Source organism: Penicillium cinerascens (assembly GCF_028974065.1).
Source record: "Penicillium cinerascens strain IBT 15544 chromosome Unknown contig_24_segment0_segment0, whole genome shotgun sequence".
In the NCBI taxonomy this organism is placed as follows: Eukaryota; Fungi; Ascomycota; class Eurotiomycetes; order Eurotiales; family Aspergillaceae; genus Penicillium; species Penicillium cinerascens.
In genome coordinates, this window is record NW_026695290.1 from 3221864 (window position 1) to 3248405 (window position 26542).

The window sequence follows — 26542 nt, forward strand, 5'->3', positions numbered from 1 at the left end:
AGCCTTTCTCTCGACAACACAAATTATAATTATCACTTAAGAGCTCTCATCCTTGACGTTCTTCAACATATTAACGGCAAGCCTGTAAGCCTCATCTCTGGGCTCAAAGAGGATTTCGTCCGTAATCTGCTTGTCGAATGCATGGCCGCTTCCCTTCATGCTCCGGATAATGACTTCCCTGCCATCAGCGTGACCTTCGGTCTTTGCTTTCTTCGCTAGCTCCTCTGCCTCGAGTCGATCTCCTGGGTGCTATTAGTGGCGGCGTGGGCGACTTTGACCACCGGCTTCCCTATGAGCTTTAAGAAAACTCCGCGACAGCCACGAACATTCTGCTGGTTGAGCGAGATCTTCACTTTGTGCGACATTCATCTCGGTGTATTGAACCCGGTCTCAAAAATTCGCTCGCACAAAAACTGGCTGTCCGTTCTCGACATACTCGGGGCGAAGAGCGAGTTTTCCTGGACAAAACATTTGTTTTCAAAGTCGATGACCTCCTTTTTAACCTTTGCTTCATATAAGCTCGACTGGGGGTTTGATCTCAAACAGAGGTATCATCTCGGTATAATTCAACTTCGGACTCCGCCGGTCATAATTACGTTCCCAGTGAAACCGTGAATTAGAAAGTGTGGCTTACAGAACTGATGCGAGGTGTCTAAAGCTTAATTAAAGATCGGACAGATTGACGAGGGGTATATTAGGGGGAAAGGAGGAAGAGATATAGCGTATATTCCCACGACACGTAGCACTGGGGGCTTTGTGTGCTGTGAAGATCATAAGCCAGATCCAGGCTTCGCGACGGATGGCTTTACGGATGACTTGGCCTTTTGGCCTTCCTCTTCTGGGTGAGCCCTTCCAATTAAGGCGAAATTATGTACAGCCGGGTTGTTCTTGATAACACCTGGACAAGAACACAGTGGATACACTGAAGAAATGATCCATTGAAACAAGTTTCTCACAGGTGCCCCTCACTAGGGGTAGCGCGCGTCACCTCTGCCACCCATTTACCACCCATTGTTCGCAGCGTCGATGCCAGCTCGTCGCTATGGTCCAGGGCAGCAATGTCATCCCCGCCTCCGATACTCTTTCCATTAACCAGCACATTAGGTACGGTGTGACGGCCCGTGTTCTGCGCCAGGAGATCCTGAAGGGCCCGTCCGATCGGGTGCTGGTCCAACTCGACAACGAACGGCTTCGGGGAGATCGAGTAGCGGTTCAGTAGGATCGACTTTGCTTTCTTGCTGTAGGGGCAGTAGGACTTGGAAAAGATGATCACTAGACGAGCGCGCACGGCTGTTAGCTTCGATGACATGTAGAATGTAGAGGGAAAAGACAAGACAACCATACCAGGAGATCGCTTCAGAATCGAGTTCAGCTCGCTCTTTGCATCCAAGTGGTCTGTGGTCTCCTCCTGCTCCACGGGCTTTGAGTCCGACGATGAGCCTTGTACATCCTTGTTCTTGGGCACCGTCATCTTCGTCCGTCCCGCAATTGGGATCTCCTCCATCTCCTCGCTCTGCTTCGCCGGTGGAATCACTGGGTGTTCGTAATTGGCACTATCCGCTTGCGCGGCATTTGATCCCTGCCGGGGAATCGCGTCCTGGATCTTGTCTTGCGGTTTCGCATGCTTTGCATCCTCCTTGGCCCTCATTGCATCGAGGGTGGATCGGTAGAACTTTTGGTTTTGAATTCTGCTTGCTTCTCCCTGTACAGACAAGCATTGTCAACATTAGTACTGTGCGACACGAACAAAAAGAGCCGGAGTGATTGTGATCTCGTACGGAATAGTAAAAGGTGAGGAAGAGGATCACGACAACCGCGACTACGATGAGTCGCACGCGCCGTTGTGTAGGCATATTGAACAATACTCAATCACACCAGATGACGGAGATGTTGTAAGGTCGGATCGATATGAGGGGGAATGCAAGAACGGCGAGCCTGCACAACCCGACGCGGTTCTCCAATGCGGGAAGCGATACGTGACAAGAGCCCCGGGTGCCAAGAAATCCGTCGGTCAAGCTTCAATGATGCGGCTTGGCTTGAACATGGACCTTCAAGGTAAATAATAAGGACACGCGATCCAAAGATGGCATCTAGTCTTGTGTAAAGTGAATCCTAGGTCATGCGGGGGGCCTTTGTCCAAGGATTGTATGTTCCAGGGGCCCAGCTCATCCCTGAATGTGGGACTCGGTCTGAGCGTGATACTTGGCAGATCCACGTCAATAACTATGGCCAATGTATATGTACCTTAACCACGTGGACGAGGTCTGCAAGACGAATTTTACTGGAACTGAGGTAATCAAAATTGACTGGGTATTATGCTAAATCACTGGATTTTTTTGGACTGAACACGACTCCACATGAGATTCCATAGACGGGCGTACATCGGCCAAAATTATGTTTATGTATGGGTGAGTGTGTATGGGGGTGGTAAAGTAAGACAACTGCTGTTGTCGGTATCAAATGAAGGGAATTAAGAATTAGAGGGACCGCCAGGGTCCAGGCGTAATGCGTTGGGGAGAGTCAATGTAGCAAATGGGATAAAACACGGTTTGGAAGTGTCAGGGGTCAGGGATCGAGTGTAGACGTGAGCGAAGATGGTTGCCAATCAGGTGGGAATGGAAGCACCTGGCCGTGCATTTTGGTGGGCAGTTGCCCGACGTTTGCCCTGGACGATGGTAGTCCAGTCTTCCCATTCCTTGGCGATTTCGGTGAGAACGCTGCCCATTACTCCGGCAGAGGCCATCAGACCGTGGCCTTCGCCCTCAAGGATTCGCACTTCACACCGCCGCATAGTCTTGCCCAGCCATTGAACATTGTCCACAGGCACGCGGGTGTCCTTGCTACCGTGATGGATGACCACAGATCGAGTGATATCCACATAACGGAAGCCGATGGTCTGACGGCGTTCCAGACAGATTAGGAGGTCAACGGCTGGGTTGGCATTCGTGGTGGCGAGCTCCCAGATTTTGTGGGTAAGGCGAGTGTCATAGTCTTGTTGGCGTTCACGCTCTTCTTCGGGAGGCTTCGCACGAGACCCAAGAGTCGCTTCGCTTCGCTTAACATGAGCGATAGACGATGTCTTTGGCCCACCCAGCGGCGCCGGGTCTTCGTTTTGCAGTTGGGTATCCACCCGAACGCTAGGGGCGCTGTCTGGCATAGGAGGTTCTGTTTCCACGAGAGGTGCTTCTTTCGCAGTTTTGCGCTTCGATCGCCGGGGAGATTTAGGGAGACTGGTGGTAATGCTGGCGCTGGTAGCACTCATGAAACTGGTGTTGGCTATTTTCAGGAGAGATGTTGGAAGAGCGCGAAGTATCTTTTGAGAATATGGAACCGCGTTGATTGGCGCGGGATCTTTCTGGGAACCAATGGTGGAGAGTTGAGATGGAGGGATCCAGGGAGCCAAAAGATGGATTCGTCCTCGGATATGCTGTGGGATTCGGAGAGCGGTGGCCAAAGCATAGATCGCTCCCGCAGAGTGTGCGAGAATAGAAAATTTGGTGACTCGGAGGTAGTTACAAACGATGGCGACATCATCTGCATTTGTGGTTAGTGATAGAATGATAGTTTACTGCGACGTGAAAGACTCACCAGGCCAGCTGAGAGGGTTGCTCGGCTCGTCAAGTTGATGCGGCCCGCTCTCTCCCACACCAGGCCGGTCTAGAGTAACCAAGCGCAGGTTAAGAGTTCGGGCCAGCTCATCATAGAACGCCATGAGATATCGGGTAAGACCCATTCCCAGGCAGCATAACACAACATGGCCTTTGGGGTTGCCCACTTCGGAGAACGCAATAGTGCGTCCGCTGGTTGGATGAACCACTTTCTGGGTCAATTTCGGGGAGAAAATATAGTCCTCAACCGCCAGATCAATTGAATCTGCACTGGACGGCCTTTCGGTGTTGATTGAGGGACGTCCGGCCGACAAATGGCCAGAAGGCGTGCGGCGGTGTGGTTTGGTTGGCGTGACTGGCTCCAATGATCGCCTATAACGAGACTGTTCCTCCTTTTCTGATGGTGACTTCGGGAATTGAGGAGCAAAGTTGGTGGGCTTCGACGCCAAAGGCTGACCTGGCTTTCCAGATCGGCTCTTTCCGGTCATCACGGACGGTGATGGAGCACTGTCATTCAGAACAGAATGATCGCCCTTCGGCTCACTATCCGGCGCGCGAGTTTGGTCCAATTGGCTGGTGCTGGGCAAAGGCTTGGTTTGATTGGCAGGGGTCGTCTTCGTGGACCTGCCAGGACTGGCATCAGCTTCGAGCTCGGTTTTGATTCTTTGCTGCTGGTCCTTCAGTTCCTGTATCCTCCGAGTCACTTGCTCGGCATCGTTGCTCGTCCCTGGCAGACCGTTCTCTGGAACCGACTCCTTGCTTGCAGTGGAAGAATATCGACTATGACGAGCAGATCTCCGCTTTTTCGAGCCAGGGGATGGACTATGTCGGTGCCGCAGAGAGGACTCGCGGTTTGGAATATATCTACCGCTTCCAATACCTCCAGGATTGTTGTGGGTATCTGGCGTACTTTGGACCGAGGGGGGTTCCCTAGTTGGCGGGGTACTGGCCGCCAGACCCTCACTTATATCTTCTTGGAGGCCATTAGGGCCGCTCTCTTCGGCCACGTTCGCCATGGAGTATATCGAGCGCAAGCTCGCCCGATTGCGTGGCGTGTTATGACGCAAAGTATCGTTGAGGCTATTCGTCTTGCGCAAGCGATCGGTCTGTGATTCCATGTCATTTGTAAAATCCCTCGATGACGATTTCTTCAGAAACCCGAATGAGCCCTTGAGACTTTTTGTGCGTCCAGCCGAACTGTTGGAGGCAATGCTCGTAGCAGTCGAAACACGGGGAAGGACGGACTCCGTACTGATCGTGCCGAATGCGGTCTCTTCGGGAGCAGCCCTTACTGACGCATATGAATCCCTCGATGCAGGTCGAGTAGACGGCTCGGTCGATCTGAACGACTTGAACCTCGGCGATCGCGGAGACTTCGGAGATTTTGGCGAAGGTGGCGCTCTGGCCATGCGAATAACGGGGGAGGAGGCAGCATCATCCGGATGCAAAAACGGTGTGTTTGGCGGTTCCTCGACCGTCGCACAAGTCCCTAAACTCATTCCAAAGCCATTCTGCTGCGAAGGGGAATTAGTGAAGCAGGGTGCAGTGTGCGGCACTTCGGGCAAGCCAGGATCGGACGAATCCTTGGAGTCGATGCGCGGCACGTTATCGAAATGCGAGTTCAGGGGCACCGAGATCGTGGACAGGGACGAAATTAGCGACGAAATGACTTCAGGCGACGTTGGATCGGCGGACGAGTTTGCTCCCTTTCCACGCAGGGCGCCGAGAGATTTGCGCCGGCGGCGGCGCGACAGGAGAGCCGACTCCGCCTGTCTTGGAGGCGCCGGGGCGCCTTCGTTCAGATGCATGGCGCTCGATAGTCAAGGGGTAGCAAGCCCTTTCGATTGCAAAGCCTCGCCCTAGAGATCAACGAGATATGCAGGGATAGCAGCGCGCATGATCTTCTGCAGATAGATAGATGCAGGGCCCCTGCGAAATGAAACGAGTGCCCCCCTTACAGTTATATTATAGTCGTAGGAGGGGTGAACCGATAAGAGAAGTTTAAAAGAGTGGCTAGAAATTGATGTGTCGAAAAGAAAGGAAAAAAGAACGAACAGGTAATAAAAGGAGTAAATCTTCAAGGAGAGAGATCCCCTCCGGATTTTTTAGCGTTCGCGCGTTCAGCTCCGCGGTCCACTCGATGGATCCCAATTTCCCGCTCGATTGTGTACGCTCCCATTCGGGAATCGCGGGCGCCGAGCCATGGATCCGTGTGAGGGATCCGATACGGGGAACCGTGCTTGTTTATTGTCTCATATTCCTCAGTGTACCTAGACAGTAGATATACGTAAACTGACCACATCTAGGTGCTCCATAGTATCATGCAGTACACGTGGAATGCAGAGAATGCTTCATTCTCGCACTCTTCTAGAAGACCCCTAAGTCCGCCAAGGGATCGGCAGGAGCCCGCGATCTCGGAGATGAGAGTGGCTGGTGCAATTTTAGGCCAAAGGCTTGTCGTGAGCTGTCGAACGACTATCGTCGATTTCGCCGCTGACTTACATTGATCCTGGACATAAATATCATCCCTCATATATACATAGTGGGTAGATGATGATGACTTGGGATTGCTGGTGGTTACCACCACTCATTATATATATAGTTTCCACTATATTGTACAACAACCAGCGCACCTATTTACAATGGCTCCGAACTTCATCCAAAAGGATAAGTTTTTCTATTCTTCTCACAATCCGAATGTCAATTTAGAATATATCATAACCCCACGTTGATCGAAAGTCAATCATGACAAACGGACGAAGCGTCTGCAGACTGACCGCCCCCGCCAGACGGCAGTATCCCGCATACCCAAGCTATTCGTATCAGCCAGCATTCTCGCACAGGCCGAAGTCCGCTCTTTACTCACCTGGGTCATTTCATTTGCGCTGCATAATCGCGATTGATATCCATCTGCTGGCCAGTATCTCGATTAGACATGCGGTGACCCTCCCGCACTACCAACTCCATTGTCCGCAATGGACGCCTATCCCGAAGACTACGTCAACCACAACCTCCCCTTGATCCTGCTTTCGGGGCTCGAGGCAGGCTCTGAAGATGGCCCCGGTTCTTCTGTCGAATATCCACTTCTTTCTGAGAGGGGTCACAAGATCTTCTCGGATTTCCCCCTGTTGAGCGGGGCTGTTGCGGAGGACTTGGGCAGAGTGCTCTTGGAGGAAGATGCATCCAACATGCCCTGGAGGGCGGGACTAGGCTCAAATGGTAGCTCTGCATCGCCGCACATAGGTTACAGGATCAAGAGCACTGGCCGTGTAGGTTCTCCCACTTGCTGGACAAAGAGCTGCATGCTAACCTGCCGCTAGTCGTATCAACTTCCCCCGCGAAAGGCAGACCCTCCTTTGCATTTGTCTCCTAGAAGCTCAATAGCCGATTCCGATGCCGATGTTGCGAGCTCTGCCACGCCCTTTGCCCTCCACTCGCCCATCTCACCCTTGACACCGAGCTCCCCCACATTTCCAGATGGCTTGCTCACTCCGCTGTGGGTGACGAAACACCAAGATATCGTTCCTGCGGCAGTGATCAACTTCTTTCCTTTGTCTCTGGACCCAAATATGAACTCGCTGCGCGACAACCAACTGAAGATCGAGATTAATAGTCTTAAAAAGGAGTGGTCGTCGTCTGGCTTCAAAACGCGCTTCTTGACTGTCTTAATATCCGAGGAAGGTGACGGGGGATATATGGGTGAAATCGATGATCGTGTGGCAAGCATTCGGCGAGCAACCAATTTGGATCAAAAGTCTATATTTGTGATTCCTCCCGACGCGACGTCATCCGAGCTTAAAGACTTTGTCAAGTCTTTGTTCTCTCTCTTGCAACCATCTGTCGCGGAATACTACAGGGACCTGTCTAAGCATGCTCGGCGCAAACGGAACCGGAGCAGCATCCCTCCGCCGACTGCGCCACCGACAACCGGTACATCGCAGACGCTCTCATTACAAGGGTGGAATGTACGCTATGAGTTTAAGCTCGGCATCTTCGCCGAGTTCCGCCAAGAGATGGATGCTGCTTGTCGCAACTACGAAAGTGCGTACGACACGTTGTTTGGCCAAGAGGTATTCGAAAATATCGCAGGCTGGAGTGCGCGCTTCAATGATGCGCGTTTGTTGGGTGATGCGCTCGCCATTCGAATTATCCGCTGTTTGCTTTGGACGGCCCAGACCACTGCAGCAACGCGTTTTTGGGCTGATCACAGGCTTCGGACGAAAGATATTGTGAATCGCAGAGGCAGAGGTAGCAAAAATTATGGGTGGGAAGCGTGGGAGGCGCGGTGGTCAATGGTCATGGCTCAGCTCATTCGCCGCGCAGAGACATCCCCGGCAGTAACGGAGGGTTCTACCGACCGAGTACCGGAGGTATCGATATTCACCGCGCCGGAGAAATCCATCCCAAGAAACGAGCGAGTAAACCCGTGGGAGCAACTGCATCACGAGGGATATTGGCTGTACCGCTCAGCCAAGCACTCAATGGCCCGTCGAGCTCTTGCCTTGCAGATTTCTAATGAAGATCGGATTCCCCCTGGTCAATCTCCTGCCTCGCAAATTGCAAACAAATCTTATCTGTATGATACCTATCTCGCCCCAGAGACCCACGTGGAGAGCCCTCCGTCAGGACAGGCTGGGTTTGATCATTCAGAATTGATTCTGAGCACAATGAAGGCCGCTCTTGAGGAATTCTCGAAGCGACACCAAACACGGCAGGTGGAGAGGCTCAGTCTTGAGATTGCCCAAGAGTACATTCATATTGGCTCGTGGTCCGAAGCATATCATGTCTTGCAACCATTATGGTCAACCCTCAGCTGGCGCCGTGCTGGTTGGTGGAGGCTGATGGAAACCTTTGGATGGGCTTTGAGAGAATGTGCCTTGAACTTGAAAGACAGCGAGACTCTTTTGCGGGTCGACTGGGAGCTACTCAACAAAGGTAAGCGTTATCCCGAGGCCTATACCTTTGATCTCAAAGAATCTTATACAGTACTATAGTATTCTCGCCGAGACCTTCGTGGCATTATGACATACATCAAAGCCTCGAGAGCTTCCCCTCCGAGAAGCCGAAGCCTTCTGTTGTTCTTCGGGCTGAAGACGTCATGACCAGCTGTATGTTACCTTCTTAATATTCCGAGATTTTGCCAAACTGACTGACGCCAACCAGTGACCGCATCTCTCGTTTTTGAAAAGTCCGAAGGCAATGTCGGGGAACCTCTGCAGGCCCAACTCGTCATTTCATCATGTGCTCAACAAGAATCTGCCCCGATCAAGCTTTCCGAGGTGAAACTTGTCTTCGAGGGGTGTCTTCGCCCAGTGAAACTTCAATCTGATCAGGATCAATGCTCCGACACGACTACCCCATCTTGCATCTCGGACGTATCACTCCGTGAACCTAGCAGCTCGGACGACCCTAGCGTTCAGTCCCCAACAGGCGGTTTGGCGACACTGATTGGAATTGCGGACTTGACAATTGGACCTGGTCAAACTAAAGTTTATAATCTTGCCTGCATTCCTCGCGAAGCTGGGGAGAGTCTTGTTGCTTCTATAGCGATGCTCGTCGACGGAGAGAAGTTTGACCTCGCCTACGTGATCACCGAGTATGACTTGCATGAGTCTTATTGGTGGCAGCAGACCAAGAAAGGCCCTTCTCGCAGAAGAGTCGGCAAGGACCGAGATACCGGCAGGTGTAAGATCTTGCCGAAGCCGCCTAAGATTCGCATCTCGACCCCCAATCTCAAGGAGACTTACTATACTAATGAACGTGTGGTTCTTCAAATCGGTCTTTACAACGAAGAAGATGAGGGCGCCGATGTGTCTGCGGAAATCCGACTCTTCAGCAGCCCGGAGTCAACCACCAGACTCCAATGGCAGGACGGAGACCAAGGCTCCGAGCCCCTGGAATCGGGAACAAGCACCCCGACAGAAGGACCATCCCACTTTCTGAAGCGGAGTATCGGAGTTATGGGGCGGTCTTCCGACAACAATCTCACCATTGTGTTGGCCGACACTCAGGATGCGGCGAAATACACCCTGGAGATCTCTGCCGTATATCACCTCGTCTCTGATGTCCAAACCCCTATCATCAAGACCATCGCGGTCGACCTTTCTTTCGTGCGACCATTCGAAGCCAACTATGAATTCTTACCTCGCGTTCATCCCCAACCGTGGCCGAATTTCTTCACCGTCGATGATAACTTGCTACGCAAGGACGCTGAATCCACGCCGGGTGGTTTATCACAGCGATGGTGCCTCAATTCGAAGGTGGTCTCCTTCGCTTTGGAGCCTCTTATCATCGAAAAGATGTCTTTAAAGCTTCTCAGTTTAGGCGCTGGTTCTGTATGCAATGTCGAGTCCGAGGCCCTCGTCAGCCCAGAGACTCCACACATCGCGCCAGAAGAGCTGCGGGAGTCCAATTTCCTCCTGGACGTCCAGAAGCTAACTCTGGGTGATCGCGTTCCGACTCCTCTCAACTTTGCACTGGAAATTGACTGGCGCCGGCGTTCATCTGATGATAGAACTTCCAACGATGTCACCACGAGTATCCTGGACATCCCCCGCTTCATTGTCCCCATGGGCGAACCCCGAGTCCTTTGTTCGGCATCACCCTCCAATACCCTATCGGGACTGATTCACCTTGAGTACACTCTGGAGAACCCTTCTACGCATTTCCTCACATTCAACTTGATGATGGAAGCCAGCGAGCACTTTGCTTTCAGTGGGCCCAAGACCACCGTCGTCCAGCTCGTGCCTTTGAGCCGTCATACGGTACGGTACAATATCCTAGCCGCGAAACGTGGGCTTTGGATCCAACCTCAGCTTGTTATTGTCGATACATACTTTAACAAGACTCTTCGCGTTCTTCCAACCGGAGAAATGCGTGCAGACAAGAAAGGGATCTTAGTATGGGTTGATGCGGAAGATTAAACTCATGGTGTATTTTGGGGTGTACTTCAGTGACGTCGAAAAATACCACGAAACTTGTATTTAGGCATTTAACGAATTCTTATGAAGACTTCTTTAGAATTCGATGTTCTCTGTGTACACTGTAATCCAATACACAAGTCGAAGTAATCCGCGGAGGATTAGTCACGTGAACCGTCCTTATCACTTTCCGCCCCCCCAAAGCAGTTAGCGGCGATCGGCCATCCGCAGCTCTCTCCGCGAGCTTCGTCACTTTGGCTCTTTGCGCTCTGTCCGGTGAGGAATCCTTCGCAGACTTTGATTTTGACGGGGTACAATCTGCTCCTGTTGTCATATTATCTTACGCCCAGAGTGAGCCTCGGTTCACACCCTCCGAACCCCTCTCTTACGCGCCCTCCGACGTGCCTGAATCGACTGCCTGTCGCAGACCCCCTCAGCCATGGCGACTCAAGCGGCGCTAATTGCCGACACGATTGTCGGTATGAAGCGGGCATTGCACAGGGAACAGGACGGTAAGTCGATGTTAAATCTGAACACTGATAAGATACATTGCTAACATCCTGTCTTCGATCAGATTCGGGACCCGACGATTCTATCGCCGAGCCTACAAACCGCGGCAATAAAATGAAAGAAAATGCGAAGTACGTTCGGGAAGGAGCCATGGGGTACATCAATGCAGAGGAATTTTACAAAGAGGTGCGTGAATCTCGGCCGAAGAGACCCTTCCCGGGGCTCTGAGTGGCGGCGGCTTGAAAGACTCCGGGACTGACGTTCGTTGTTATGGATACGAATAGAAGGTCAACCATGCTGGCTACACGCGTTATATTCTGCAGCGAAATCCAATTCGCTATGATTCCGAGGGCGAGGAACTGGACGAGGAGGATGAAGATTCTGAAGCTGACGCCGCTGTGGCCGAGGAGAACCCGTTTTCGGGGATTGCGCTTGAAAGTTTGTGATCCCAATATGCCATTAACTCAGTTGCCCGCAGTACTAATCTAGTCATTGCGCAGCGTTCTTATGTCCCCTGAAGCACCCTTCCGAACTCCCGACCCACCCTTCGTTATCCCAACCCTACACTTCCCCCGCGCTCGACCAAATGACGCTAGCGGTCGAGGAAAAGCTGCGCCAGGAGCGCGCTCTTCTTTGGCGAGCCAGAAATCTTCATCGGCAATTTCTTGGGGACGGCGGCTGGATGCCGTGCGGCCTCCTTGAAAGCCCCGACGACCGGTACATCTTCGAGCCCAAGGTCATGGGTAATGGTCAAAGTGCGTCTCTCCAGGAAATGAGTGGATCTGGGTCACCACCTGCTGGTAATGCCAATGCACCTCAAGAGGCTGAGGCGCAACCTACCGTGAACGGGACGGAGAATGGACCTCAGGGCACAGATAATGATGCGGAAATGGCCGAAGTCCCGGCGGCTTCTGCGGAAACTGCGACGAACAATGATTCCCAGGACCAGATCACACAGCTTAAATCTGAGGAAGCGGACGCTACAGTCACGGATCTTCCACCGCATCCAACCGGCGCAAACGATTCAGCCCAAGAAGACAAGGAGAAAGCTACGGAGGAGATGGATACCTCGAAGGACGGAGAGAAGGCCGACACTGAAGCACATCTCGAGGAGAACGAGGGCGAGGACGAAACTGAGCAGGATGCTGAAATGCACGACGGGTCACCCACGCCGCCTCGTCGCATGACTACTCGTGCCCGAGCCAACGCGACCCAAGACGCGGGATCTCCTACTTCTACCGCCGATACTGCCAGTACCCTCCCAACTCCCCACCCGCTCTTCCTCATCCCGGAAGGGGTTCTCCCAGATGCGAACTTCGGCCTTCCTGCCGCCGAGGCAGAAGAAACACGTCGCTTGCTGTGGTCCTATATCCAAAAACAAGAGGAGACGGTGCGTGGCTTCGAGCACATGCTCGACTCTTTGCTTCGCGCGTGCCACATGAAGGCCGACGTCTTGGAGTGGTGCAAGGCCGAAGGTCACGTTGGTGAAATGAGCGACGGCGAAGATTGGTACGACCGCGAGAAATGGGGCCTTGGAGAGGGAGAGGATCTGAAGAAGGGCACCGATGAGGACGAAGTAGAGACGGTCGACGAGCGCCAGACGACGGCCAAGCGAGGCCGTGGCCGACGACAATAGTCCTCCTTTGTTCCTTTTTGATTTGCCCATAGCGTGGTGTTGGTGGTGTTAGCTCCATGCATCTCATCTCCCACGTCCTTTTTAGCCCGCTTGGGCCAGGTGTCGATATACCCTCGGAGATTGGAAATAGTCAATGCAATTTTATTGGTATCTATTGCCAGACATGCAACTTCATACTGGAGGAGCTCTGTACAAAACCTGCCTCGAGAAAGGAATAGAATTAACCGGCAGTTATCGAAGCCAAGAAGCTGGCTAGTGCCACCTCGGCTGTGGCTTTAGAGCAAATTGATTACGCACACGATGGGGGCTTATAGGATGTTCGCTGTGGGATTTTTGTCGCTGTGGGTGGAGGACTGTCTTTTTTGTCGCGTAGGGAAATAACAAAAGGGTATATAGAAAACACCCGTCGCTTTACTCAGCCTCTGTATCATGGCCAAAACAACGTCTATCGTCTACTGTTCCAGCTTCGTTGAAGATTCGGATGCGTCCGTGTGCTGGAAAATCGTCACCCGCAGCCCGGGTAGGTCCATTCCAGGCTCCTGGGTGACAGGATTAGGTTTTCGAATCTCGGCCTGCCCGAAGATCGCCATGCGCAGATTGTGGATGTTGAATGTTCCAGTCAACCTTGCTGTACACGTATATCCGTTTACTGCTTCTTGCCGCCCTGCTTCTTAGCGCGCTCGCGCTCACGCTTGGCGTAGATCTCGGCAGTGAAGGGGCTGAGGAATCGGTCAGTTTGTTTCTCGAATCTATGATTGAACAGAGAACTTACTCCTCCCACTTCAGAGCGAACCAGTACAGCACAAACACTTGCGCAGTCAGAAGGATACCGGCCACCCTGCCCTTGTACAGAGCTACGCCGAGGAAGTTCAGAGTACTTCCCCAGTACATAGGCGAGCCAGTCACGTTGAATGGGAAGCCGGTAACCGGAGCATCCATGAGAATGCCGAAGTAGTCGCCCAGGTAGGTACCAGTCACACCAAGAGCCCACATACTGGAGAGGACGAGGACGGATCCGAAAACGAACAGAATACCACCCACAATGGGCTGGTGCACGGGTGCGTAGAAGGGCTGCTCCTCCAGAGCGACATGGTACACATGGTCACGCAAGATACCCAGCGAGAAGATAGTGAAGGCGAGGAAATAGCATCCTTTGTACGGGCCACCAAAAATGCGAGTCAATATGTGGTTGTTGTACTCTGTTCGAGACCGTGGTTAGCCGCCTGCAAAAGTACCCGCCGTTGTCCTCGGGTAGAGGGGTCGACCAACCGGCGCGAGCAACGATACTACAGAGGCAATTTAGGTCAGTAATCAGTACAATTGTTTCAGAGAGAGGCCGACTTACTTCCAGAAAATGGGGTTAAATGCAATGGTGGCCGCAGAAACTGCTGGGGTCAGTTCCAATCACATGCAAAATACGCAAAAGGACCAGGGTCGGGGAAGCTCAACAACGTACGAGCCAGCGACGGCGCTGAAAAATCCACAAAATTGGTGAGGCTGGCCATGGTGCAGAAATAGGGAAACTCGGGGGGAAAGAGGTGCAGAGGTGAAGAGGACAGAACAGGGAAGAGGCGGGGGGACCTTAATTGCATTAGCTTCGTGGTCGATTAAGTAAACAAATGACGTTCCAGCTCCGCGAGGTCACGGGATCCGCGATAATGCGACTACTTTGTTGCTGCCCAAGCTTTTTCAGCTGCTTCCGTTGATTCTTTGCACCTCCCTGCTCCTTTCTGGCTTCTGCTTCCCCGTGAAGCTAGACTTTACAACTATCGCGAGCCCCGCGTACCGTCTTGCCTGCCCCGTCAATGCCGTGCCGAGTTCTCCACTCCTAAGCTCCGCCGAGCGGCCGTCATGAGACGTGGAGCTCTTATGCGCGTCCGGGGAGAATGGACCTTCATCATCGCGATCTCGTTCTAGCAGGGGTTGGCGGATTCATCGCTTGGGGTCTGGTGGTGCGCTGGCTGCCGGTCCTCCGATATCTCGGATGGGCCCTGGCCTTGGGGGGCGTGCTGTCCTCTGCTGGGTTTTTGGCGCTGGTCGTCCTCACCGTCCGAAGGCAGAACGACAAGCCTAGCAGCTCGAAGGCTGTCCCTGTGGCTTTTATCACACCCAATAACTGGCGGAGGGATGTGCTCAATGTGCGGAAAAGCTCGCGATACCGGCCACGGCCACTATATCCGCAATCATTTGTCGTCTCGGAAGAAATAGACGGCCTTCTGTCTTTCATTACCCGAGACTTCGTATCCTCATGGTATCACAACATTAGTCCTAACCCCACATTTGCAAACGAAGTTGATCGGGTGATTCGAGTCGCCCTGGAAAACTTTCGGGACAGGCTACTCTCAGAAGATCTGATCTCGTTGGTCGTCTCGCGGGTCTTCCCGATATTGACAGCCCATCTAAAGGAGTACGACATCGCCGAGCGTTCAGTTCGCGGGCGAAATCTCAATCGAAATGTGACGGAATCCGAAGAACTGGACTTGGCTATTGCCAAGAAATTTCGCGAAGGCCGCTTACATCCTGCAGTTGCGCTCTCTTCATCCGATCAAAAGCAGGTCCAGCAAGAATATCTACGCAAGATTTCCGTGGGACTTCTCCCTCAGCTGTTTCCAGAGAGCGTGCTCAATAGTCGGGTTGTATCTGTCCTGATTCGCGAAATCATCTCATGCGCGGTGTTGCTTCCGATCGTGTCAGCACTTTCAGATCCAGATACGTGGAATCAGTTGATGGAGGCATACGGCAGAACTGCTTTGCAGGATCGGAAAACAGTACGAAAGCTTCGAGCTGCGCTGGACGAGCACGCATCTCCGGTTCCAAAGTCAAAACGTGGACAGCCGTTTCCAAGACTTTCGCCCCAGGACTCTGAACGAGCGTTTGAACGTTTTGTTCGGGCCATAAGACGATGTAATAATCTGTCTGATGCCCGTCGTTTCCGTGCGCTTGTGACTAGCCAGTTGAAGCGGGAAAGCATGGTCGAGGGACAAGACCAGGTCTATCTCCGGCGCTTGGAAACTGGTAAAAGGGTCCTGGATCAAAAGGTTTCCAAACTTTCCGTGCCCGGAGAAGCATCTCGGAGACTTGCTGCCGCGGTGAATCCCCGTCAAGAGAGCACGACCGCTGCACAAGAGACTTCTCTTGTGGATGTGATGCACAGTGCATCTGGGCTTTCATATTTCATGGAGTTCATGGACCGCCAGAAGTTGATGCCCATGGTTCAATTCTGGATCGTGGTCGACGGAATCCGAAACCCATTGGAAGACGACTTTGGAGACGAGACGTCATCCGCCTCGGGGACTTGGACAACTGCCGACAGGAATGACATGGCACTTCTTAGTGAAACATACCTCAACAGACCGGAGCTGAAAGTCTCTGACGATTCACGACTTGCAGTCAAGGCCTTCCTGAGCGCGGGCAAACGCGCCACCCCGGAGCAGTATCGCAAGGCTCGAACAGTTGTATTGGCCACCCAGTCTGCCGTTCTGGAAGAAATGGAAAGCACTCATTATCCAAAGTTCAAAGAATCCGATCTATACTGGAAATATCTCGCGTCGGATGAGGCTTCGGGTGCTCAGGTACCAATTCAACACCAATCTCCACCCGCAGTTACCTTTGATGCTCCCGAGAGACGACCTCTGCCTCCTCTTATGGTACGGACGGGCTCACAGCCGGGTACCAGACCGTCAAAAGACCTTCGAAGAGCTGCTGTCTCTTCAAGTGACGTTCGGGGTATGGGCAAGCTATTTGACGATGACGTTTCACCCCGACGATCGATAGACTCTGAGCGCTCTGGCCCTCTTTTTGACGATGACTACGACACAGATAACCTTGCTGCATCTACTGCAAGTCTCGGCAAGGATTCTCAAAATGGCGACAATGATGCTTCGCAGAGTCTAGTCCTTGAAACTATGGAGGCAGCTCTCAACGACATTATCACCAACGAACCGAAAAGTACACGGGTTGAAGACCTGAAAGGCAGCAGCGGTTCCTCTTCTTCGCTTTTCGGATCTGATCCCCCTGAGCCTGCGCGTCGCAATTCATCAGACACACCCCGAGTTGAGGGCCGCCCAGCCGAGAAGAAGAAGAGCATTGCGACACTGGGTCTAGTTGGTCGTGGCCTACGGCATGGTGTCTTTGATGATGACCTATTCCCGGATCAGCAGAAATATCTCGAGGATGAATACGAAGAACCCGTCGGCGAAGAAAAAGACCCAGCAGATGAAGTCCACGAAGCTGCACCCGGCGACCTCGGTCTCACAGAAGCCATCGAAGCCCTCACTACCGATATTGATAAGCTTAGTAGTCAAGATGCTGTAATCGAGGCATTGACCCGGAAGGCCGAACTGACGAATAACACGGCCGAGCTGCGCATCTTACGCAAATCCAAAGCTAGCATCCAGCGTGAGATCCATCGCAAGGAAATGCAGCGGCAGCAGTACATCATTCAAGAGAGCGACAACAGTTTATACGGTCGATCCACGGTCTCCATCAAGTCTATCGTGGTAGGTAAGGAAGAGGACGATGGACGTGAGTTCGCGATGTGTAAGCCACATTCTCTCCACTACAGACCCTCCATCAAGCTAATGTTAGTCTAGATGTCGTCGAAGTTCAGCGAAATGCTGGGGAGCAGATGCCAGCGGCATCATGGGTCATCGCACGCCGCTACAGTGAATTCCACGAGCTTCATCAAAGGCTACGCCTGAGCTACCCATCTGTCCGACACTTGGAATTTCCTCGACGGCGCGTGGTGATGAAACTACAAAAGGAGTTTCTCCAAAAGCGTCGTATTGCCTTGGAGTCCTATCTCCAAAAGCTACTCCAACTCCCCGAAGTCTGCCGCAGCCGTGACCTACGAGCCTTCCTCTCTCAACGAGCCATCCTTCCCCGTGACGATGCCAATTCTCGCAACAGTGAAGGCGAAACCAAAGACCTAGTCACACGAATCTACAACTCCGTCGCAGATGGCATGGACGACTTCCTCGGCAATTTCGGAGTCTTGGATCAGCTATCCACCGCCGGTCAGAATCTCATATCTGCCGCAACGCAACAAAACGGCCCCAGCACCGCTCAAGACCCGGTCCTCGCCACCGAAGACGCCGTGACAGCAGCCGAGGCCGAAGCGGAGCTCAATGCCTTCGAAGATCGCGAACTCGAACCCTTCATCAAACCAATCTGCGACCTCTTCCTCGAAGCCTTCGAGCTAAACCGCGGAAATAATTGGCTTCGCGGCCGTGCCGTCGTCGTCGTTTTGCACCAGCTTCTCGGCGGCACCATCGAGCGTAAAGTCCGTGACGGCGCTCGCTCTCTTGTCCAAGACGATTCTCTTCTACGCTACCTCGCTCTCGCTCGGGATTCCCTCTGGCCCGGGGGCGTCCTGCGCAAGTTTTCCCCTCGGTCTGGACCCGAGCGCCTCAAGAGCCGCGCCGAGGCGACAGTTGTCCTCGCCACGCTCATCCCAGATCTGGCCGGAAGCGTGGTCGGTCGTAGTAATGCCCAAGCTGCAGCCCGTCGCATCTTTGCTACGCTGAATAACCAACCCCTCAATACCCACCTGGTCTTTACTATCCTCGATGAGATCGTACTGGTACTCTTTGGCAGCCGGGAGCCTGGTCGCTCCCGTTGAATGCTGACCCTTCTCATATTTCTGAGCAGGCGTTGCTCATGGGTGTTTTAGTTTCCCTGTTTTTGTCCCGGAGATACGGAATGTTTTCCAGCGACTGTATATACTCATAATAATTACACATGGGGAATCCAACTACATAATTTAGCAAGTCTGACATTCCCTCTACAACGGTGCGAGTCAAGTGCGCGGACTAAGCGGCGCGTTGTGGGCCTGAGTGGATACACCGTGCTTAGCGCGACACCCACTCCCGACGTCAGCTCATCTACATCTACCCGTCATCCTACGAAATGGAAGCAGCTCCCTGTGGAAATTAAGTTGTATTTCCCGAGTGACAAAGGACAGAAACGGATGCCGGTACACCTGGGTGCCCCAGTCCCCGGGTGTTCACCCGCAGATCATAAAACATAGCAAAGTACAAGCCGAAAACTCATGTCTCCCGCGCCCTCTCTTTAATTCTTGCTTCTACATCCCGAGAAACGCGCAATTGCAGAGCAGTCGAAACCGAGGGTATTCCCGCCGGAAAAGGGGGGAAAGAATGGAGAGAGGTCAGTTGATCAAAAAGAAGTCGGTTCTGGGGAGGGGATCAACCCTTGTCGTTTCACGTTGAGATAGTTAAGAGAATAGAACACACAAAGCAGATAAAAGAGACAGTTCAGGGGGGAAGATAGGCATCCGGTGAGGTTGCCAGTATTGGCGGAGCCAATCTATGCCAGGGCGGCTTCTTCCTTTGCCTTCTTCTTGGCCTTTTTGCTGCTGGGCTGTTGTGCGGTGTTCTCTTTCTTCTGGTGAACGATTAGGCGTGTCCAGGACTCGTCTTTGTCCCACTCGAAGCCGGCGAGGTAGGGACTTTCCAACTCGTCGTCCGCCTGGAAGTTCGGGTCAGAAAAGGCACTGGGTAGCTGTATAGAGTGAGAGATGGGGCTTACCTTCTTCTTGAACTGCTTGTAGATGGCGTCTAATGCGTCCTTGATTGTGACGCCTTTCAAGTTCCGGGCGGTGACGTGGAGGCCCAGAGGGAAGTCCAGGTCAATCTTCTTGACCGGAGGGTTAACGAGGTACAGCTTGAGGATATCTTTGTCCTCCACTGTTGATGGGGAAGTGTTCAGTTTCCTTTGGGGGGAGGGAAGTCAGCGGTTGGGAAAGTAAGATGAATGGAGGCCAACGTACCACCCAGTCTTCTGGGTTTCGATGGGGAGAGTGAGTTCGATCTTTTGTTTCTCTGGAGAAGAGATCAGCTAGAGTAGGAGTGGGCTGGGGAAACTGTACTTACCAAGATCATTGATGTTCCAGACACCTTCTGATGCCGTGGAGGAGACACGCCTGTGGCCCTTCTTATCCTTGGAAACCTCTTTCTCGGTGGGTTCGGGGGCTTTGTCGTCTATAGACAAGCCAGCGATGGCAGAATCGACCTTGGTGAGTGGAACAGACATGATGGACAGATGGATGGATGATGAAGGAAGAAAGAAGGGGAGAGGAGAAGAGAAGGGGGAGAGAGAGGGGAGAGTGCAGGTGACCACCTTCCCCCGCCCAAGTCAAGGATGTCATCCGCGTATGAGAGGCTTCGATACTCCCTGGAAGTAGTACACCCTTTACCCACCCTGTGGTCCGCCTTCATCTCTACTGTACTCTATACTCATTCTCTTCTACTATCTACCTCACTGCACTCTTTTATCCTCCGTGGAATACCATCCCCGGCAGTCCCGGATGGCAGCAACTGACATCAGGGGAAGATTGTCTGGCTCGGACGGCAACCAATCTGGGAGCTGCACCCCGCATTCTGCTCCACCCAGACTTTATTTGAGACCTAACTATGACTCCGGCGCGGAATTGTCTCGTCGTGCATGGGATATAACTCGGACACGATTGAATTGAGCTCGTATTATACATCCCCGTAGTGATAAGTGACAGTAAATCACCCAATTCCATCAAACGGGGAGTCAAGTCGAGGATCCGAGGATCACCTGATGTCATGGGCACACGCGACCATCAGCCCACTTCACCTCCACTCACAATCGGCCTTGAACATGCCATCCCCTCATTCCCTTTCCCTTGCATTTACCTTTCTGAGTACTGGAGCCTATCAATCGTCTACCTCTGATGCTCTTGGTGCAGAGTAGCCGATGGAGATACACGTCGATCCTCTTTCATGATGGAACCAGGGTGGATCCGCCGGTTCTCCACAAAATTCGGGCTCCTCCCCCACAGAGTCCGTGCTCACAGCGTTACGCTCACGGCATTGTGCCCCATCCTCATACCCCGGCCCGAGCTATCTCAATTTTTGGTTGCTGATATATCATTTCTGGATACCGATGAACTCGGCTCTCGTTGATTCCGATTACGATCTTGATGCTGGTTGCGGATAGCGCGGCCGCGCAGAGAGCGATCGGCATCCCGTATACTGATTCAAGACATGCGTCATGCAGAAGCATCATTGATTGCGGAACATAGCGAGCAAACTAACTACACGCACTTGGGACCTCAGGTGCTGTCACCACGTAATTTATCCCATTCAGCGATAATCCCGATCGTCGAGAGTGTGAGCCTACCAAGACAACACAACACTTTCACCATATCCCTCCAACCCAGCCTACATGAGGAGCATGGCCATCAGCAAAGCAAGAACGGATGTGATGCTGATATCAGTCAAGTAGCGCAAGCTGTCCGCCGAGTTTGTGGCGCTCGAGCCCGAGATTTTCGTGCTGGTTGATGAGCCAGTTGTGGAAGTGGAAGATTGTTGAGCACTCGCTTTACCGAGTATGCCGCCTTGGACCATGGCCGGCACACTGTCACCACTTGCACTCGCGGCTGCCTTCTTGAACGCGTCGAGTGTGTCCGGGCCACTCCTGATAAGACAGGTTAGTATCGGCTTGGGAAGTGGCCACGATAGAACCTACCCGGGATTGATCACGCCGACCATGCCGGCCTGGCAATGTCCGGTCTGGCCGCAATAAAACCAAATAGGATTGGTGTCATTGACGGTCAGGGTGAAGACGGCGGACTAAAATGTCAGCGGGTCATACCAGCGCGCACCTTCGCGGCACGTACCGATTCACCACTACTGGGCGCCACAAACCCACTGAAGAAGCTGCTGCTATTCAGTGGATGGCACGGATTGTCAAAGGACGCCTGGGTCACCGAGTGGTCTCCCGGGAAGAAGTGAAACTCCACTTTGTCTCCGGCAGCGACATTGAGGGTGTCGGGGTCAAACGTCAGGCCGGCTTTGCCAACGTTAATCGATTGGATGGAACCAGACGACGAAACGCTCTTCGTTGCGGCTGCAGTCGTTGTGGTCGTGGTCATGGTCATGTCTGAGCTCCCACCGCCTCCATACTGCGCACTAACGAGATGAGTCCATAATATAAAGGCATAGAAAGAGGTGACGATCATTGTTGGTATTGACTGAATAAGCTGCCGAAGAAGTAATTGCTTGTCTGAAGAGTCAGGGTCAAGCAAATTGCATCCTTTTATACCTTTATCCATAGCACAAGCGGTATGAGATGTCGTACTCTACTCCATATACCGTCTACGGTCACGAAGAAGCATGACAAATTAAAGCTTCAACATAGCCACATGGCCATTTGCCCGAGACGGTTTCCAGATCATTTCTCCCCTTCCATACGCAAGCCTAAATAACTCATTTCTCAAAGTAGAAAGTGGTCAAGAATATCCCATTGGACCCGTCGTAGAGTTACATGGTCTCAACGGGGGACACCTTTAGTCATGAATTATGGCAGCATGTCTAGCTGGAATCTAGACTGACCTAAATCCTCGTGGTGATGGATCGTCATGCTGAATTCGGGGCAGCTGGATTAATTTGAATTGCTCGTTTTCGTATTTTCGTTCCATGGGAGGCGTATCACCAAGCCAGCCACAAGGTTTGGACTGCTCGGCTGCCCTCTTACCTGGATTTGGCATGGAGGCTTAGCCGCACGTGGAAATCGCTTTTCCATGGATGATAATACTAGATGGACAGTCATTCGTTTTAGCTCTTCCTGCATTCTCTCATGTAGATGTAGCATGGTTGGCTTTTTACGGACGGACTGCGTTGGTACATAGGGAGATGACGGTTGGTATCTGTTCCTGCCAACTTGTAGTTTGCCGGCCCTGTGTCAAACCTTTGTAGCTTTCATGGCCCTCTGTCTTGGTGTTTTTTTGGAGCCCTACGGCATCGAAAGGAGCAAGGCTACCTAGAAGACAGGAAGGTTTATAGCAAGACAATGCAAACCAGACAAAGAGGACAGCAACCCGAGAGCCTGAGGCCAAAAGGCGCATCAGATGGGATCATTCAGCCTGCAGGCCAGCAGCAGCAGACACAACCATGATGAGTATCTACACAGTACAACCGCAGCCAGAAAAAAAGAACGACAGCGGTGTGATTCGAACACACGCATCCGAAGATATATGATTTCGAGTCATACGCCTTAGACCACTCGGCCACACTGCCTTACATAATATTTTCCTGATCGGGAATTGCCACATGGACACCTCTTGATTAATGAACATCCCCACGATAAGTTATTAGGTAAGGTGTGGTTTTTGTATTATCATCTGCATCTATACCGCGCCATCCAAAAACAGTACAGCCTCGGTTGTTCCGCAGTGCTAGGTCCCCCCAAGTCCCTGCCGGTCGACCATCAACTATCCCCGATGTGATGCTGGACGCTCTTTGTGACCATCTTGCAGAGAAGCCTAGCCTCTATGTCGGTGCAAAAAAGGAGAGCGCCGAGGGCCATTCCCGAAATGCAGGGATAAAAATAGAGAAGGGATGAGTAGCTAGCTGCCTTATTGTAGATGGCAGATTCCCCATGACCACTCAAGCTTTGTCTCTCAGCCTCTGTCCAAAGCCGCTCTAATGTTACGATTCCTGCCAACAATCTGAGGGACTGCTCAACCTCCAATGGGGCCATCGAGAGCCAAGTTCCCAGGAGCCCAGCGGTCGCTAATTCCGAAGGGGTAAGGTGGCAGTATGAGTCATCTTGGACTTAATTTCGCTGGCAAAGATGATCATGTTTTCCGTACCTACTTTTATATTTGATGGAATACAACGAACTTTCTGCAAACACCTAACATCTAGTATGGCTTTATCTGCAGCAAATTCACGTCTGAAGGTAATTGTTATAGGGGCCGGTCCTGTTGGTCTCTGCACGGCCGCGGCCTTGAGGCAAGAGGGCCACAGTGTTACCGTTCTCGAGCGGCGACGAGATACACAACCCCATGGCCACGCCTTAGTGATCCAGCCAGCGGCGGTCAGGGCACTCCAGCACCTAAAAGGGGCGGACAAGGCTTTCAGCAGTGTCAGTGTTGACGCAGGGGCGCTACGCTGGTGGTCGTATAGGGATACCAAGCCCTTTGCGGCCCCCCTAGCGGCTGAAACCCTGTCACGTACGGAACGGAGATTCCAAACTGACCGGCCCTCAGTACAGAGAGTACTAAATGAGCTTGCGGTTGCCAGTGGTGCCGAGATTCTTTTCGGGAGAGCTGTGCAAGGGATTCAAGATCTCGGGGTGAAGCCAAGTCTTTGGACAACCCAGGGAGAGAAGTTTACCGCGGACTTAATTGTAGCAGCAGATGGTATGTCCGACATTGGCCTCATAGAAGCTGCGTCAAGTGTACTTATAACTAACCTACCTATCCTGATATAGGTATCAAATCTGCTACCCGCAAAATCCTCTTTCCAGCACGGGATGTCGACCCAATTCCATTGAGAGAGTCTATCTTCCTGACAAGCGCGCCCATCTCTCAGCTCGCTCAGGACGCTCGAATAAGGCCATGGCTCGAATCAGGAACCAAACATGGTATATTAGGGCCCGATCGGTTTATTTTAAGTCGGCCCATGTACGGTGGTCTCCTCGGGGTGCAGTTTATTGACGTCGACCATGCGGATCCGGGCCCAGTGGACGTCAACTGGAATACACCAGCCGATATTGGTTTACTCCGCACGCGTTTCTCTGACTTCAATATGACAACGAGAGCATTCTTGGAGCATATCCAGCACGCAGAGAAATGGCAGATGGCTACGGGGGCAGAGCTGGGTACGTGGCGAAGTGCTAGTGGTCGTATCGTGCTGCTCGGCGATGCAGCCCACGCCATGCTACCACATGCCGCCCAAGGTCTGAGCCAGGGAATTGAAGATGCTTTGAGTTTGGCTCGCATGTTACGCTGGGCGTCGAAATCGGGCGATAATGGTGTCGATATCCCGGTTGTAACAAAGGCGTGGGTCAACTTGCGTAAGCCGCGAGCCGACATTTTCATGAAACAGTCCACAAGCAACGCAAACATTTGGAGTCTACCAGATGGGCCGGAACAGGAGGCAAGGGACGAGATGATAAGGCGGATGATAACTCGCCCACCACCGGATCTCAATGGCGTGGAAATGGACATGACGGCTGATCAGAAATCGCCACAATTTCTCAAATGGGTGAGAGATTATGATGTGGTACTAGAGGTACGTACTAACGCATTGTGATTTGTGCAAAAGGCCGTTTACTTGTTGCCATACTAACGTTATTACGTTCTCTTTCAGGGCGAGCGAGCGATGGAAAAGGTCTCATCGGGGTAGATAGCTTCCCTCGGAAAGTCTTGCCCTATTCCGTAGCGCAGTAGGCGTGATATATACGATTGGGCCAAACATGAAATCATCCGTCACGGGATGGAACGGCTAGCATAGAACCATTGCAACGACCGTAGCTCCATTGGTCTGGGTTGTGTTCTCACACACGCCCTCACTTACTCACAATTATCTTATAAACAATAGTAGCAACGTACGGTAAACTAAAACGGAACAAATTATATAGACCAAACCATACAAACAAACGCCAGGATGCAGTACGCCCCATCAAACTCAGAAAAATGCCATATTCTCAGTAATCGACTATGGGGCCAGCCACACTTGGGGTAAGAAAAAAAGGTGTCAAGTCTATCCGACATCTCCAGCCATTTGCAGTCTTCCCTCACGGCTGTTTCACGAGGTCCGGGAATCACAAGATGCTCGTCAGGTGAAGACCTGGGAAGGGACGAAGTTACCGCTAAAGCACGCGCTGTTTGTGCTAGGCAGAACATTGATACTAATTGGAGGATATTTTAATCCAGATGTCATCTCTCATACTTCTGACATGGAAGGCGATAATGGTCGCTACTGTAATAGAGGAGTCCACCTAGCAATTATTAACTTATCCAGTTCCTTTTAATGATAGTTAATAAGAAGATAAAAAAAAAAAACTACGATGAATCGATGGCTGCGGGGTTCGAACCCAGCCGAACCAAGAAAAGGAAAAGGAAAAGGAAAAGGAAAAGGAAAAAGGAAAAAAGAGAAACGACAGCGGTGTGATTCGAACACACGCATCCGAAGATATATGATTTCGAGTCATACGCCTTAGACCACTCGGCCACACTGCCTTACATGATGAGATCATGACCATTTTTTAATTTATAATGGAACACTTCAGGGTACCATTTCACTTTACCTTTCATCAGAATCATTATTAGTTAATATGTAAACAATTTGTAAACGGTAAGCAGAAGATAATGTCTCGTTTTGGTATGTGACTAGCTATTAGAGGGAAGGTGTAAGGAACACAGCTTTAGCAGATTGTCTTGCGGTCTGTATGCGATGCATTGCGGGTCTGTTCTACTGTAGTTTTATATCATGACACGCCACGGAATGACCTTCAAGTCGAGGAACCCCTTCTTTTGCGATTCTTCAAGAATTCAGTGTTTGTATATATCCAGTTGATTTGATCTTGCCAATCTTACCCCTTCACCCTCCGGTCTCTATTCTGTTGTAGATTCCTCGCCTGATCGTCCAACTGCTTGGGTTGAGATCACTGCTCTTATATTAGCGCAGTACCTAGTACCTTCTGTAAGACAACTTTATAGACCCAAACCTAGGTTAGACATACCAGATTAGATAACGGTACAACTGCGAGTCGACAACCGAAAAGAGACGAGTTATGCCTAGAAGGCCGTATTTACTGTCTAGCCGGCTCAGCACAAACCCTTACTGCTCGGCTGAGAGGACGAGAAGCCTGTCCTCCACACCCTATATTCGTATGTACTAATAGTTTCACACAAGGGACTGATAAAAACAAATACATAACATGTATTGTGAGCAGCAGGGTGCCCAAGTGACTTCATCTAGTAAGATTTCCTTAGAATCTCTGTCATGACATGTTACTTAGAGTGACGGTGTCCCTTGACTGGGCTTAGTAATAGCTCCGGAGAACCGAAAGGTAGACACATGGGGTTTCTT

General features: G+C 51.9%; 9 protein-coding genes across 9 annotated transcripts; 4 read left to right on the forward strand and 5 right to left on the reverse strand.

Moving 5' to 3' along the window:
• Nucleotides 1-952: 952 nt before the first annotated feature.
• N7498_004320 (glutaredoxin) lies at nucleotides 953-1853 on the reverse strand (the record flags this gene model as incomplete). The annotated part of the gene is made up of 3 exons (XM_058451382.1): nucleotides 953-1272; nucleotides 1345-1702; nucleotides 1779-1853. 3 exons carry the CDS (start codon nucleotides 1851-1853, stop codon nucleotides 953-955), a joined length of 753 nt encoding a protein of 250 aa, XP_058310844.1.
• A 752-nt stretch (nucleotides 1854-2605) lies between these two features.
• N7498_004321 (alpha/beta fold hydrolase) lies at nucleotides 2606-5416 on the reverse strand (the record flags this gene model as incomplete). Its single annotated transcript, XM_058451383.1, has 2 exons — nucleotides 2606-3534; nucleotides 3589-5416. 2 exons carry the CDS (start codon nucleotides 5414-5416, stop codon nucleotides 2606-2608), a joined length of 2757 nt encoding a protein of 918 aa, XP_058310845.1.
• A 1167-nt stretch (nucleotides 5417-6583) lies between these two features.
• Nucleotides 6584-10531, forward strand: N7498_004322 (uncharacterized protein; the record flags this gene model as incomplete). The annotated part of the gene is made up of 4 exons (XM_058451384.1): nucleotides 6584-6877; nucleotides 6929-8543; nucleotides 8603-8716; nucleotides 8772-10531. The coding sequence occupies 4 exons, from the start codon at nucleotides 6584-6586 to the stop codon at nucleotides 10529-10531; spliced, it is 3783 nt and encodes a 1260-aa protein (XP_058310846.1).
• A 436-nt stretch (nucleotides 10532-10967) lies between these two features.
• Nucleotides 10968-12674, forward strand: N7498_004323 (RXT2 domain-containing protein; the record flags this gene model as incomplete). Its single annotated transcript, XM_058451385.1, has 4 exons — nucleotides 10968-11040; nucleotides 11103-11224; nucleotides 11323-11476; nucleotides 11539-12674. The coding sequence occupies 4 exons, from the start codon at nucleotides 10968-10970 to the stop codon at nucleotides 12672-12674; spliced, it is 1485 nt and encodes a 494-aa protein (XP_058310847.1).
• Nucleotides 12675-13320: 646 nt separating this feature from the next.
• On the reverse strand, nucleotides 13321-14179 carry N7498_004324 (bifunctional phosphatidyl-N-methylethanolamine N-methyltransferase/phosphatidyl-N-dimethylethanolamine N-methyltransferase; the record flags this gene model as incomplete). The annotated part of the gene is made up of 5 exons (XM_058451386.1): nucleotides 13321-13393; nucleotides 13447-13873; nucleotides 13944-13960; nucleotides 14020-14059; nucleotides 14131-14179. 5 exons carry the CDS (start codon nucleotides 14177-14179, stop codon nucleotides 13321-13323), a joined length of 606 nt encoding a protein of 201 aa, XP_058310848.1.
• A 381-nt stretch (nucleotides 14180-14560) lies between these two features.
• Nucleotides 14561-18294, forward strand: rgsC (putative intermediate filament protein (Mdm1); the record flags this gene model as incomplete). Its single annotated transcript, XM_058451387.1, has 2 exons — nucleotides 14561-17213; nucleotides 17267-18294. The coding sequence occupies 2 exons, from the start codon at nucleotides 14561-14563 to the stop codon at nucleotides 18292-18294; spliced, it is 3681 nt and encodes a 1226-aa protein (XP_058310849.1).
• A 602-nt stretch (nucleotides 18295-18896) lies between these two features.
• Nucleotides 18897-19778, reverse strand: N7498_004326 (uncharacterized protein). Its single transcript, XM_058451388.1, has 4 exons — nucleotides 19565-19778; nucleotides 19462-19513; nucleotides 19221-19404; nucleotides 18897-19160 (listed from the first exon to the last, which is right to left on the reverse strand). The coding sequence occupies exons 1-4, from the start codon at nucleotides 19722-19724 to the stop codon at nucleotides 18999-19001; spliced, it is 558 nt and encodes a 185-aa protein (XP_058310850.1). The 5' UTR covers nucleotides 19725-19778; the 3' UTR covers nucleotides 18897-18998.
• Nucleotides 19779-20881: 1103 nt separating this feature from the next.
• N7498_004327 (cupredoxin domain-containing protein) lies at nucleotides 20882-21594 on the reverse strand (the record flags this gene model as incomplete). Its single annotated transcript, XM_058451389.1, has 3 exons — nucleotides 20882-21137; nucleotides 21189-21292; nucleotides 21340-21594. 3 exons carry the CDS (start codon nucleotides 21592-21594, stop codon nucleotides 20882-20884), a joined length of 615 nt encoding a protein of 204 aa, XP_058310851.1.
• A 1597-nt stretch (nucleotides 21595-23191) lies between these two features.
• Nucleotides 23192-24853, forward strand: N7498_004328 (FAD-dependent oxidoreductase; the record flags this gene model as incomplete). The annotated part of the gene is made up of 4 exons (XM_058451390.1): nucleotides 23192-23247; nucleotides 23369-23865; nucleotides 23937-24739; nucleotides 24818-24853. The coding sequence occupies 4 exons, from the start codon at nucleotides 23192-23194 to the stop codon at nucleotides 24851-24853; spliced, it is 1392 nt and encodes a 463-aa protein (XP_058310852.1).
• Nucleotides 24854-26542: the final 1689 nt, after the last annotated feature.